The sequence below is a fragment of the Galeopterus variegatus genome, unplaced genomic scaffold, assembly GCF_000696425.1.
Source record: "Galeopterus variegatus unplaced genomic scaffold, G_variegatus-3.0.2 Scaffold7160, whole genome shotgun sequence".
Lineage (NCBI taxonomy): Eukaryota > Metazoa > Chordata > Mammalia > Dermoptera > Cynocephalidae > Galeopterus > Galeopterus variegatus.
The window spans coordinates 8,154-22,661 of record NW_007733271.1 but is presented as its reverse complement, the minus strand read 5'-3'; the positions used below and the strand labels follow the sequence as shown (position 1 = coordinate 22,661).

At 54.0% G+C, this 14,508-nt stretch overlaps 1 protein-coding gene across 1 annotated transcript in view; it reads right to left on the bottom strand.

Annotated features, from left to right (window-relative positions):
* INCENP (inner centromere protein antigens 135/155kDa) overlaps positions 1-14,508 on the bottom strand; it is a 28,670-nt gene that overhangs the window by 10,360 nt on the left and 3,802 nt on the right. Inside the window, exons 3-10 of the mRNA XM_008591671.1 lie at positions 13,954-14,067; positions 12,231-13,021; positions 6,394-6,445; positions 5,501-5,558; positions 5,266-5,383; positions 4,064-4,115; positions 3,458-3,581; positions 3,250-3,384 (exon numbers count right to left, since the gene is read on the bottom strand). Coding sequence (XP_008589893.1) covers positions 3,250-3,384; positions 3,458-3,581; positions 4,064-4,115; positions 5,266-5,383; positions 5,501-5,558; positions 6,394-6,445; positions 12,231-13,021; positions 13,954-14,067 — 1,444 coding nt within the window. The remainder of the gene's footprint in view (positions 1-3,249; positions 3,385-3,457; positions 3,582-4,063; positions 4,116-5,265; positions 5,384-5,500; positions 5,559-6,393; positions 6,446-12,230; positions 13,022-13,953; positions 14,068-14,508) is intronic.

The following is a 14,508-nucleotide window of genomic DNA, read 5'->3' as shown; positions in this document are numbered from 1 at the left end:
AGAGAGTTTGTTGCCAGCACACCTGTTCTAAAAGAATGCTAAAAGGAGTTCCTAAGACAGAACAGGAATGATGCCAGAAGGAAACGTGAAACCTCTGAAACAAAGCAAGAGCAACAGAGAATGCAAATATGGGTAAATATAATACAATATTCCCCTCCTCTTGACTTCTCTAGAATGTTCGACAGCTGAGAGCAGAAACGATAATGTGTCTAATGGGGTAGCTGATGTATAGATATAATTTATAAGCCAACTATACCATACAGTGGAGAAGAGTAAAGGCAGACAAGGTGGTGAGATTTCTGCATGCCAAGTGAACTGGTAAAATATTGATTCTAAATAGACAGTGAAAAATTAAGTATGGAATACTTAGAACAAGCACTTAAAGGCTCTCCAAAATGATACAGTCAGAATCACAACAGACAAAATGAATCACTAAAAAATGTTCAAGGAAACTCCCCCCAAAAGGACAAGGGGAACAGAAGGAAACAAGAGAACAAGCAGACAAAATAATACAATAGCCATAAATCCAAAGATGTCACTAAATATAAATACACCAAATAAAAGACATTGTCAGAATGAACTAAAAAAATAAATAAATAAAACCTGACCCCACTATATGCTTCGTGTAAGAAACTCACTTCAAATGCAATGATCTGGGAGGGTTCAAGGGCATGGTGCTGAGGAAAGGAAGCTAATCTCCAAATGAATTGGATGATTCAATACAATTTCCATGACGTCCTCAAAAGACAAAAAAAACCACAGTGATGGTGAACAGATCTGGCTGCCAGGGCCTGGGGCTGGGGAGGGGGAAACTACAGGGGAGGAACAGAGGGTGTTTTGTAGGTGATGGGAATGTTCTGGATTGTGGTGGTGGTACATAGATCGATACATATGTTAAAATTCAGAGAATTGTATGCCCCAAAAAGGTCCATTTTACTGTAGGATCCTTTTTTTCCAACATAAAACATTTTTTAAGAGATAAAGAGAAATGGAAGGAAAGACAGCCCCCAAGAGCCACAGAAGCCAAGCTGGGTGCAGGAGGGGCTTAGAGGTCACTGGCCTTTCGGGGCCCCACGTGGAGGGTGTGGGTGGCCTTCAGTAGGCCCCTGGCTCTCCAACTGCCCAGACCCCAGTAGGATCAGCACGAAGGCCCTGCCCCCATCCTGCTTCTCCCGCCAAGCCAAGTCCACCTGGCACCAGCACTCCCAGCCCCACCCTCTCTTCCTGCTCTGAGAGCCAAGCAGACTCCAGCTTTCAACAAGGCTCAGCAATGCAGGTTTTCATCCCAAGGCTGGAGTGCTGGAATTTTCCAGTGCAGGTCAGAGAACGTCTGCTGCATTATAAATTTTATAGAAGAATACTTGGTGCTTTAGAATTGTGTCATAGAATCTGTGTTTCTCCTGTGCCCTAACCCTCAAAAGTGGGCTGACTTGTCCCTGTTCCCAAGGTTGCCCTCAAGGCCACAGTGGGGGTAGGAGGAAACCACAGGATGAGCGGCCCCTTCTGCATCCAAGGCATAACCTGAGCGGTCTCTCTCTGCCACTTAGCCAATAACCACTTTAAACCAAGCTTTGTGTTAGGTTCCTGGCACAATTACTCTTGGGTTCACCAAACCTCCAAGAAGTACTTACTGGTCTCTTCATTATGTGGCCAAGGAAATGTAGGCACAAAGGTTAGGAAACTTGTCTAAAGTCCCAAGGGCCCTGAAACCTTCCTTGGCTCCTGGCCTCCTAGTTAATGACTGTCCACGCCCCCTAGATGCCCTGTGCAGGGACCTGGGCTCCCCAAAGTAGGAAAGGGTGACTTTCTGGGCCTCTCGGTCATGTGACCTGCAAGGCTCCCATCAGTCTGGGTGGGGCACAGTGGCCTCCAGTAGGAGGAACAAGTCAAGTCTTCTTCACTGCTGCGGGCCTCGAGGCCTGGCAGGAAAATAGGCATGTAAAGCCATGCAGCCCACTTACTGGTGTATGGGAAAGCATGATGTCACCTCACCTAACCAGAGGGGATGGGCTGCCTTGCAGGACAGGCAAGTTCAGAGGTCACCTGGCCAGCTGCTGGGAGGCCCTTCCCCCTACCAAGGCCCTCGGCTGGAGACAGAGGCCCTCCCGGCTGCTACAAGGCAGCACCAGGTGGCAGCAGGAGGCCCTTCAGGACTCTTGCAGGAACTGACAGAACAAGGAGGCTGTGGCCTTGGCAAGTGGCATGGGGAGTGGGGCTGCAGGTTAAGTAGGCCCCAGCTCTCCCAGGCTCCTCGCTTGTGGCCAGCGGCCTGACCCAGCTCAACCCTGAGGTGTCTGAGAAGAGAACAGCTTTTGTGGTCTTATTTACAAACAGTTCCACCATCACCCAGCACAGTGATAGACCCAGACCTCCCTCCCTGATCATTCGCCATCTCAAGGCTCAGGTCTGTGACCCAGTAAATCTCAGTTCTGTTCTCTTCGCAGACCCACAGACCCTGAGGCCACCCAGTGCTGGGGCAGAGGGAGGGAGATGGCTGTGGGGAACACTCCACGTTGTGGCCCTGGTGAACAGCCCCAGGTCATGGCCCCACCTGCCTCCTCCTGGGAGAAGAGTCAAGGGCAGAGACTCTGCAGAGGAAGGACACGGGGCCCCCACGCCTCTTGTGGCCCCCACCTCTCCATCTCTCCTCCTGCTGCTCCCGCTGCGAGGTTAGTGCTTCTGTAGTGCCATCAGTTGTGTGAGGACAGGGTTAGAGCAGGTAAGTGCTAGGTGCAGCTAGGTTACAGGACAGGAAGAGGCTTTACTTACAACAAAGCTGCACTGTGGGGGAGAGGAGACAGGAAAAAGCTAAGAGTTAGTGCCGGTCGGGGCACAACCTGCCAGGCAGACCCGGCACCAGCTGAGCTGGCAAGTCTGGCCAGGCCTCGCCCTCTGGCCTGCACAGAGCTCCACGCCTGCCCTCTTCTCACCCAACCCTCACCTCCGACTGTGAAGGTGTCCAGGTATGTACCTCACCTGAGCCACTCACACCAGTGTGGGGGTGGACGGGCAGTGCAGGTGGTCTGATAGGGCTCAAGACCCAGGGCTTATACTGAGCCGACTGAGCCTCTGGGATGCAGTCAGAACCCACAAGGTCAGGAGAGCGTTCCCAAATGCCAAGGCAGCCAACGGCCACACCTGACTCCACCCAGCCCTATGCTCCTCCCAGTAGACTAGGAGACGGACTGGAGCCTTTGGCTATGTGGCCCTCACTCCAGCAAAGCCCAGCCTGGAGCACAGCTCCCTCACCTTGGGGTCCACGCGCAGGGGAGTGTTGCGTTTGATGAAGGACTTCATGACGCTGCCACGGGGGGCTGAGGTTGGGGTCATGAGCATCTGGTTCCTCTGCACCGTGTGCAGAAAAGTCCGGAGGGGCCGCACCACCTGCAGATGAGGACCAGGCTCAGGATGTGATAGGCAGGGCAGGGCACCATGTGGGGAGAGGAGCCTGGCTCACCTTGCTGGCTGGACAGGGCGGGGAAGGGGTCTTGCTCTTGCTCCTGGGGGGCTGCAGTTCCTCATCCTCCAAGTGCTGCTCCTCATCCAGCTCACTCATTGCCTGCTTGTAGCTACGCTTCCTCCTGCGAGGCACAGGCAGCAGCGTCACAGGGCAGACAGCCACAGCCCCGGTGGGGCGGGGGCGGGAAGAGCTGACCCAGCAACCCTCCCCACAGCCCTAACCACACCCCATAAAAGGCCACCCCTGTGAACAAACTGGGCCCACCATAGCACTCTGGACTGAAAGGGACTGCAGAGATGGGCTCTCCCCGCCCAACCCTCTATTGCCCACTCAGAGAAAGGGAAGGGAGCAGCCTAAGGTCACATGGCCAGGGGGATGCAGAGGGGCAGGATCAACAATTGAGTCGCCCCATTCTCAAGCCAGTGCTTGTCCCACAACATCCAGCTGCCTCCTTCATTAAGTCAGAGCCCCAGGCCACACCCCAGACAAGAGGCAGCAGAGACCCTGACCATGCACCCACCCTCCCTGCACCAGAACTCAAGGTCTGTGCCTGTCTGGGCCCTCGGAACAAAGTGGCCTAGACGCCCCTTCCCAGATGCAAACCTGATGCTATGATGTGGCTCTTTGGGCACAACTGCTTGGTCAGTCTTGGCTTCTGTGAAGAGAGCAATTTCAGCAAGGCTGTAGGAGTGATGGCAGCAGGGTGGGCATGGAGGGGGAGGGGAAGGTGTCACCAGCGACAGCAGCCTCGGCAAGGGCAGGTTCCCTTCCTGGAACCCCCCGGGTGGCCATCAGCAGAAGTATCGGCCACCAACTAGACTTGAGAAATCTATGGATGCCGAGATCCCAGCATGCTATCCCTAGCCCACAGACCCCTCACCACCAGGGCCTGACCTCTGTGGCAAGAATGGCAAGACAGTCCCATGGAAGAGGCCCCTACCACTGCTAACACTAAGAGCTGTGTGCAGAAGCCTTACAGAAGCTGCAGGCTCTAACAGCTCCTTGTGCAGCTTCTAACTCCTGCCCCTCCTGGCCCTTTCAGCTGGTGCCACCATGACAGGATGAGGGGAGGGCTCCTGCTGCAGGGCCAACATGTGGGGTGCAGCGTCAGTACGTGTTGTTTCACTACTAGGAAAAAGCACCCCTTAAGCCAAAAAGTCCTTGCAGCAGCCCTGGGGACTGTAGGGCTAGCAGGACCATTGTCCCTGACCTGTCATAAAGAAGAGGAAGCCATATTCAAGATCTCACAGCTACAGTGCTCTTAACACAAGAGAGAGAAGCTCCCTTCCCGGGAAGACATTAGAACCCCTCCCAGACCCTGGAGCCCCTCCTCCCGCTCCAGTAGCAGGAGGACCAGTAGCCTGGGGAAGTCAGGTGAGGCTCCAGACCAGCTCCTGGAGCCCACAGCTCTCCTGCCCTCCTTAGACAGGGAAGGACCTCCAAAGTGAGAAGGGAGCCAGTGGCAGAGACCAACAAGAGGCCAGGCAAGTGTTCAGGCCCCAGCCCGTGGTTCTGCCCACTGCCCCATAGAGCGGGCTCAAGGCCTGGAGCTGGCACCTTCACATTAATACCCCAATTCAGGCCTGTCCCTCTGCTTCCTGGCCACTCAACATGACACTTGGCAACAGCTCCAGCTGAAATGCAGGAGGTGAAACTTACAGATTCAGAGATCTGTGCATCTCTCAGGTATCATTTATCTTTGGCCTATTAGCACAGAAAATGGGGCTCCCTGATCCCCAGATAGACAGGCAGGCCGAGGCCCCTGCGCCTCCAGCATCTGCTTGCGGCAGGTCTGGAGGACTCACCTTGCTGCCTCCCAGGGGGTGTTTCCTGGCCACCAGCGGCAGGCCTGGAATTGGGTGTACTAATGGCAATATTGCTGACCCTGTGGGGCCATGAGGTACTCCCATCGTTCTTGGGGACCTGTGGGAAGAAGCAAGGCTTTAGGGGTCTCCAGCTGGAATCCGAGGCTGAGGACGGCTGTGGCACAGGGCAAGAGCCCTGGGGGCAGGAATCCCCTCCCTTCCATGCCGGCCTTACCTCTGGTTCAGCTGCCTGCACGGGCTCAGCCTCCTTGCAGGGCTCCTCCTGCTCAGGGCTGAAAGTAGAGCAGGGGCACTGTGGGACCATCCCAGCTAGTCCAAGCCCTCTCCCACAGTGAGCCCCTCCCCCACTCCCTGGGGAAGGGGCCACAAATCCATAGGCCCCAAGCAGGGCCAGAGGATAGCAGCCATTGGCGAGGTTCGCTGGATATACAAGGGATGCCAACTTCCAAATCTGGCTACGTCTTACCCCACTCAGGGCTCTTATTTGGGATGGAGGCCCTGTCCCCAGCTGCACCTCAACCTCATATGTCCAGGTGAGCTCACCTCTTCGGAGGACTGCTCTCCACTCATGGGGCCAGCAAAGCCAGCAGGTTTACCCCATCACTTGTGACCCCACCCCAACTCTGCTACAAAGCAAGGAGGAAGGGGGACTACTTTTAGTGGTGGTGGGAGTGGCCTCCAGGAAGAGGAGTTGCTGTCCTATCCCTAAGCAGTGCTGGGTGTGATCCTGGGGTGGGGAGCACCCCAGCCCCCATTCCACCCCACCCCAATTTGAATGTGGCTCCTCATGGCTGCTCTGTCTCCTCCACAACCCACGGAGCCCACAACCCAGGGTGAAGACACCCGGCTTGGAGGGGTCAGACCAGCCAGGCCGACAAGCAATCCTGGGGAATGCTGCAGGAGGACCTGAAACCCACATCACTTGCCACCTGGTCAGACAGGGCAGGGGGCAGGGCTCCAATGGTGGGCATCCCTGGGCAATCAGGGCTGAGGACAGAAGGCTCAGACCCAGGAAATGCTTCCGCATCAGTCTCACCTTGACTCTCTGGTCCCCAGGGTACCCTGCCCTCCCCTCAGACAGTCCCTAAGCCCTAGAACTGAACTCACCAGACTTTCTGAGGCACCTCAACATTCAGGAGCCTCTCCAGGTAACTGTGACCTGAGGGGGGAAATGAAGGAATAAGAGACACCATCAGAAACTAGCTAGGTGCCACTCCAAGAAGTCCAGGGAATCAGGTTCCAGCAGAAACTGGGCCACTGCTCCTTCTCTAGCAGAGGCACTGCCATGCCCTGGGCCCTCATCTCAGCACTCAACCCAGCATTCTCAATGGAGTCGGTGGCTTTATGCCTCTGGGTACTTCCTAGCTGGGAACATGCCCCATCCACGGGCAAATCTCAGTTCCTTCAATAGGATGGGACTACACTGGGCAGAGACAAAATGTCTGACTCAGCTCTAGGCCCCCAAGTCCCCACACAAGACCCAACACAAAGCAGGTTTTCATTCAACAAATATTCATCAAGTGCCCATGATGTATTGGGCCCTGGGCCAGGCCCCGGAGACCCAATGGTGAGCAAAACAGACAGAGCCACTATCTGGTCTTCATAACAACCATCAAATAATCCTATAAACAACACTGCGATACGTGCAATGACAGAGAAGAGCAGAGGTTTTTGAAATCCTATAATGGGGGGACCCAAGCTGGTCTGAAGGATCTGATGTGAGGAACAGGAGTTTACAGACAAAAGGGGAGGAGAGGGAGGGAGAAGATGGCCAGGCCAGTGCTCCTCAGAGTGTATTCTCCGACCCCTGCAAGTCCCCCAGACCCTTTCAGGGGATCCATGGGGTCATGACTATGTTCACCACAATCCTAAAATATTATTTTCCCTTTTTGCTGTGTTGACATTTGCCCCGACAGCCCAAAAGCAATCGGGGTAAAACCGCTGAAACCCTTAGCACCACTCAGGGCGGTGGCATCAAACCTCCACTGTATCACACGCTCACGGTAAGGCAATGTCCAGCTTCACTTACAATGTCCTTGAAGGGGTGAAACGCATGAGCTTTATTCAACCTACACTCAAGAGCATGTCTTTTTCACATGCTGTGGGATGAAGCGGGAAGTATGCAAAATGCCCTTCGTGGGCAAACCAAGTCTACGCGTCGCCACCTGAGCTAGCCGCTTTTTTCATGGAACACCATTGTTAGTGGAAGAACGACCCACAAACTACACTCATTCAATCTAGGGGATTTGGAAAAGATCGTCTTACAAATGAATGAAGTGGGTCTGCCACTTAAAACAACCAATACATGTGGTGACAATAATAAAAAATTGAGACAAAAAAAAACTAAAAGTAGAATTTTGAAAAACGTGTATTGACCACCAGGAGCTCCATAGCTCCCCAATACCTAAAGACTTTTCTGATGAGATCAAAAAACAAATGTTTTTGTTTTTGTTTTTTTTTACATATAATGAAGTGTGTCAACATTTGAAAGATGTGCCTAACTTGACCAAATGGTATTTTCCAAATGACCAATGTCTGAGGTTATAAAGTCACAAGCCATTCAGAGTACAGGACAGTCCAATGTGAAATCACCAACGTGGTTTCAGATTCCACATGGCAACGAACCTTTAAGAAACTATCACTTGTTGCATTGAGTGTAATAACAAAGAACACACAGAATTATCTGAAAAAGCTATTAAGATATTCCACGCTTTTCCAACTATACGTCTGTGTGAGACTAGATTTCCTTCAAATACTTTCACCCAAACAGCAAAATGCAACAGATCAAACACAGAATCCAGCTGTCTTCCTTTAAGCCACACATTAAAGAGATTAGCAAAATCTCTTTAGAATAGGGCCGGCCCGGTGGCGCACTGCTACAGTGTGCCGCTTGGGAGCGCAACGGCGCTCCCGCCGAGGGTTCGGATCCCACATACAGACCGGTTCCCGCTCACTGGCTGAGCGAGGTGTGGGCGCAACACCGAGGGTTGCGACCCCATTGCCGGTCCCGGTCTGGTAGGGGCACGACACTGAGGGTTGCGAGTGACACTGAGGGCTGCGAGCGACACTGAGGGCTGCGATCCGTTGCCGGACACGAAAAAAGACAAAAAGACAAAAAAAAAATCTCTTTAGAATAATGCCAGTGTCTTCACTATATTTTCATTTTGGAAAACAGTTATTTTCTCATAAAACATCTTATACTAACAGGTAATAGGCTTAGTATTTTAATTTTTAATATCAAAATATTAAATAATATTTTTATTCCTTTAATGTTAAGGTGCTAAAAATATTAATATAAAAAACAAGATGTTAGGGGCCGGCCCGGTGGCGCACTGCTACAGTGCGCCGCTTGGGAGCGAGGCGGCGCTCCTGCCGAGGGTTCGGATCCCACATACAGACCGGTTCCCGCTCACTGGCTGAGCGAGGTGCGGGCACAACACCGAGGGTTGCGATCCCATTGCCGGCCCCGGTCTGGTACGGACGCGACACTGAGGGTTGCGATCCGTTGCCGGACACGAAAAAAGACAAAAAAAAAAAACAAGATGTTAAATAATATTTAAAATATTTTTAAATTCCTCAGCTTTAATTTCTAATATGGTAATTCTCAGTAGATATAATCTTATAATCAAAGCCTTTTGAGGTCCTCAATCTTTCTTTTTTCCTGATGACACATACCAGGAACCCCATAATTTAATTTTTAAAACTTGAACCAGGTGCTGGGACCAAATCTTGACAGCCATTGGACTAGGAAAGAGGAAAAGCACCTGCCGAGTCTACGGGACAGCAAAAAGGAGATTTTCCGGGGAACACAAAGGCTGGCCACCCTGAGCCATGGGAGCCTGGCCAGAGCAAGAACAAGAGGCAGCCAGGGTGGGGCCAGGTGGCACCCAGGGTCTAAGGAAACAGGAGCTGAAGCAAACTGGCAAGGCACAGAGAGAACAGAGGCAAGGACCCTTCCCGGTTTAGCAGCCAGGCTGGGGGAATGAGAGGGGACGACTACAGGGCCAGGCTGGCTGCTATGGGTGGTGACTGTCCCCACTTCCGGGGTCTGTAGCCAGAAGACATGGCACCCCTCATCTCCCCATGCCTCCCAATCCCAGCCCAAGTGCTCCTTGATGAGGGGCAGAGGGCAAGAAGACACCATGTACCTTCCAGACTACTCCACCAGCACCTGGATTTCTCTGGAATGTTGGTGCCATGTGCATATCATTCAAGACTCAGAGTCAGTCTGGTGGCAGAGAGGTAGCCTAAGGCCTGGCAGAGGGGCCAAGGGGCTGTTCTCCAATGCAGAGGTGGCTGGGGAGCCCCAAGGAGCTTAGGCCATATAGCAGGACGCTATACACACCCTGAAACAGCAGCCCCTGTCCCCTGCCCAACCACTGCAGAGCCCCCTGCCTGTCACATGCTGCCTGCCAGCCCCCTCTGCAGATGCTCCAGGTCAGGAGGGCAGGGTTCATGCTCTGACCAGCAGCTCCTCGCGCTAGTGCTCCACACTGGCTTCCAGAGGTCCCTGCACCCACTGTCACTCTTGGTCTTTTCCTGTCTCACTTCTCCACTCCCCTGCTGCAGGTGCTTCCTTCCCCTCCAAAATTATTGAGTTGCACTCAAATCCTTGTGTCAAAGGCTAGTTCTGGGGGGACCCAAACTGAGATCTCACCTTAAAGTTACCTGCCCAACCACGCCCCAGAGCCTGGGGTCAGGAAGGCCTCCAGGAAGAGTCCTCTCCCCTCGCTTCCCTGCACTCCTGCAGCTCCTTGCTGGGGTCAGCCTGGCCACACCTACACCAAGTTTCAGGGACACAGCTGTTCCTGGGGTTTATCATTTGTTTTGCTTAAATAAGATTTACCAAGCACATACCATAACCAAGCACTAAGACGGGTTCTCAACCCACATTCAATCAAGGCAGGTGTTATCACCATTTCACAGATGAGGACACTGAGGTTGAGAGAAGGGGTATGCCCAAGGTCACCCAGAGTCTGTGTGACTCCAGATCCTGGACCTGCCTCCTCCTCTCCCTCTTCCTTCTATCTCAGAGGGGGATGAGCCCTGGGCTTAGAGTCAGACAGACCTGGATCACATGCACCAGTCAAATCACAAGCCCACTGTGGGCAGGAAGGGGCCGGAAGGTTGGGCAAGAGAAATGGGAAGGGCTTAAGAGCTGAAGATCTGGTTTTCTGACGCAGAAGCACAAAAGGGCCCGTTAGAGACCCTCTCCCCTGCCCTGCACAGCACTGCCTCCACAACTCCAGGCTCACCTGCCCCCATGGGCCCCCTCCCAAAATCAGATCCAGCCCTGAAGAAATGTCCAAGGCAGAACTGAGACATCTAGGTCCTTCTGAGAATCCAAAACTGGATGTGCCAGACTGCACATCCAAACATGCCCCAGATTGTGTCTCCCCACACCCCAAGCCCCAAGCCCCGGAGCAGGCCCTTCCACAGTCAGCGTGACCTGGCCAGGGACAGCCCTGCCAAAATGAAGCACCCTCACCTGCCTACTGCACCCTACCCGGGGCTTCCCACCAGGCTTCCTCAGCACACACCTGCCTTTCTGGATGGAAAGAAATATGTGGGACCCAAGCCCCAGCTTCCCAATTTACAGGCTCGGTGGCCTCCTTAAGCCTCAGTTCCCTCCTGTCCAAAGTGGGGAAATCCTAACTAGCTAAGGGTGCTGCTGCGAGGACCGAATGGGACAGCCTTTTCTCTTGTGAACCTTAAAGGGCCGGGCAGATGCCGGTGACTTTACTATGCATTAATATTAAACCTGGCCCATCCTCTCCATCCATCTCACTGCTTTGCCCGCGTCTGGCCTGGACCTTTGCAGCAGCCTTCTGCCTGGTCTCCCTACCTCCTTCCAGCCTTTTCTCTTGGCTATTTTTCACACCGTGCCAGGACCCTTCCAACACAGTTACTGGAACACTTCTCCTGCTTCGGTGGGATGGAACCCAAGCTCCTCGTGTGGCACATGGCGCCAGACACCCTGTCACTTGCTGCTGCATGCCTTAGGGTCTTTGTACAATCTGTTCCCTCTGCCAGGTATACCTATCCCCACATTTCTTCCACCTGCCAAAAGCGCAACCATCCTTCAAAACCCTCCCCACTCAGACCTCACTCCTTGCGCAGCCAGCCCTGACCTGCAGAGCTGCCCAACTCTCCTCTGTGGCTCACACATGTGCCCCCACAGGGGTAATGGTCTCTGGAGCTGAGATCTGAAGATGATCAAAGCAGCTATGATTACCAAGACTTTCCTTCATGCCAGGCACCAATCTAAACAGCCTATGTGGGTTACTCAAGGAAACTTCACCACAACCCTTCAAAGTGATGCTATGATTATCCCCAGTTGACAGATGAGGAACACAGCCCATGAAGTTTCCATAACCTGCCCCGGTCGTAGGGTGGTCATCTGCTCTCCCAGAATGAGCCTGCTGCAATAAGAAGTCACATCTCTACACCAAACACTCAAAGCAGTTTCACTAATAGGAGGTGGCACACAAACATAGTGAACCTAAGTAGCCACTGCAAGACGGGAAGGGAGGGGAGGGAACACACCGGCCCTGAGCCAAAGGCCCACGTTCCAGCCTCAACATGGCCATTAACCAGACACTGTGGCCAACCCCCCTGGACTTCAGTTTCCTCATCTGTAAGACAAGAAGGTAGCACTAGATCTATACCGTCCAATATGGTAGCCACTAGCTACGTGTGGCTATTTAAGTCTAAATTCAATAAGATGTAATAAAATTTAAAATGCATTTCCTCAGTCAGAATAGCCACATTTTGAGGGCAAAATAGCCGGACAAACAGGACAGCATAGATATGGAGACTTCCACGATCAGAGAAAGTTCTATGGACAGCTCCTTGCTAAACAGTCCCTCAGACCCCCTGCAGCTCAGCCAGGCACCAAGGACCACCCGCCTCCCCCACGCCCACTGCCCAGCCCCCCGACTCACAGATGATGCGGGCAGAGGCAGCCGGCTCGTGGCTAGTCTTCTCAGCAATCCTTCTGCTTGCCCTGAGGACAGTGCTTTCTTCTTTGGCCACCAGGGGGTACTTTGGGGACAGCGAGGCTTGGGGTCCCGGGGAGGACGGGGCAATCAGGCTGCGCCGCACTGAGCGCACGTTGGCGCCAGAGCCCGGGGACGTGGAGAAGTTATCCGGCAGGATGGGAGCCAGCACCCGCTCCCGCCACGGAGAGTCTGGAAAGCCAGGCAAGTCTTGTGGGCCTGGGGAGACCTGTGCGATCCTGAGCTTGGAGGCGGACCGTCCCGTCCCGACCCCTCGACCCTTGGGGTCATGGGGTGTAGACATCAGGGAGCTCACTGTGACAGACTCCAGCCTCGCGGCCTCTGGCTTCTTGGGTGTTGATTCCTTGTCTGATGTCGGGACGCTCTGGGAGGCTGGAGCTGTGGCTGGAGCCTCAGGTGGAGCTGGGGCAGGCTTGAGCTGGGTAAGGTGCTGCTCGGCACTCTGGCGCTCGCCAGCACCTATTACCACCACGGGCACCTGCTGGCACTGGGTAATGCTGTTCTCGGGCTTCTTGGTCAGCACTGTGGGAGACTCAGGGGTGAGCAAAGGAGCAGCTGACAGTGTGGTGGCTGCTGCGGCTGCGGCCGCAGCACGGGTCACCCTCCGCAGGATGGAGCCATTCTCTCCCACAACGGTGGCCAGTTTCTCCACCTTGTCCTTGCTGCGGAGGTGCCGGGAGCTCAGCTGGCTGCTCCGAGTCTTTCTGCGGGATAACCTGCGAGAGGCAGCAGAGACTGAGACAGCCCAGCAGGGCAGAGGGGGCACCCCAAAATCAACCTGGCGTACAGTCTCCCCAGGAGCCACCAGCTTGGGTGGAGTATGAATCACAGGACTTGGAGGCAAAAGATCTGGGTTCCAGCCCAGGATCTGCCACCTCTAGCCATGACAGCTTGGGCCATTCCGCTCTGAGCTTCAACTCTCTAACTGTGAAGTGGGGACAATGTCACAGTCCTCACAGGACTGCTAGGGAGAGATTAAGTCCATACAAACCTCCCACTGCCCGAGGTCACACTGTACCAAGTACCCTGCTGAACACGTTACACATGCTCTCACTTACTCTGCAAGATGGCCCCAATATGTGGGTGCTATTACCCCCACTTTAGGGATGAGGTAACGGAAGCTCAGAGAGGTAGAAACTTAACCCAAGGACATACAGCTGCTGAGGGGCACAGGTAGGGTTTACATCTGGGCCTGACCCCAGGACCCTGTCTCTTTCCCCAGCACTCTGCAGCCCACGATCACTCCCATGGGGAGTATGGCAATAGGAAGGTCGGGGACCAGACACCTGGCCCACACCTCTGGTCACTCTCACCTAATAGAAGGTAGGCCTCTCTTTCTTGTCCCACCTCTGGAAATCTTTCCCATCCTCCACGGCCCAGATCAAACACCCCCACTCTACCCTGCCACCACCATGCATGCACAGACACATGCTCTGGACCCCATGGTCTTAGGTCACACTTTGTTTCCCTGTGACATCCCACCCCCCCCTCAGCATGACCCCCATGGTACCCACCACCACTCCTGCAGGCTGCTGCTTCCATTAACACCTTTGTGTTCTGTAATGGAATCAAGCTCTCCCAGAGGCACCAAGTCTCGTAGACCCCACCTGCCCAGCTCACCTTCCCCTGGCCTCCCAGCCCCTCCTACCTTTTCCTGATGGGGTCTCTGTTTTCATCCTGAACATGAGAAACCCGTCTCTTCTTCCGTCGGTTCTTCTGAGAAGGTGTTTTGGGCATCAGCTCTGGCTCTTTGCTGAATTCTCTGTTTGGTACAAGGAGGAGGACGCTTGAGGCTGCCTGTGACCTGCTGCCCCACTCCCACCCAGTCTGGCCCCCCATCTGTTTCCTGGCAGGGACAGGTCAAGCCAGGGTGACCAGCACAAAGTGAACTCTCCAAGGCCATGTGCAAGTCACCTGCTGGGCACTCAGGGCTTCCTCCTGGAGACATGGCAGGAAAGCAAGTTCCCAGGGGCGCATCCAGGCTCCATATCCAAACAACCATCGTGAGTCAGGCAAGGGACGCAGCCTCTCCTTCCTCTTCCCATGACACTGGGTCGGGCCCCCGCCACGCCCAGGCAGCACCTGGCATCTGCACACCACCATTGTGCCCCTGCCCTCACCTGGTGAACATGCGCTCGGCCTCCTCCTGGATCTCCCTGAGCCACACCAAGTCCTTATTGTCCACATTGCAGAAAAACTCCAT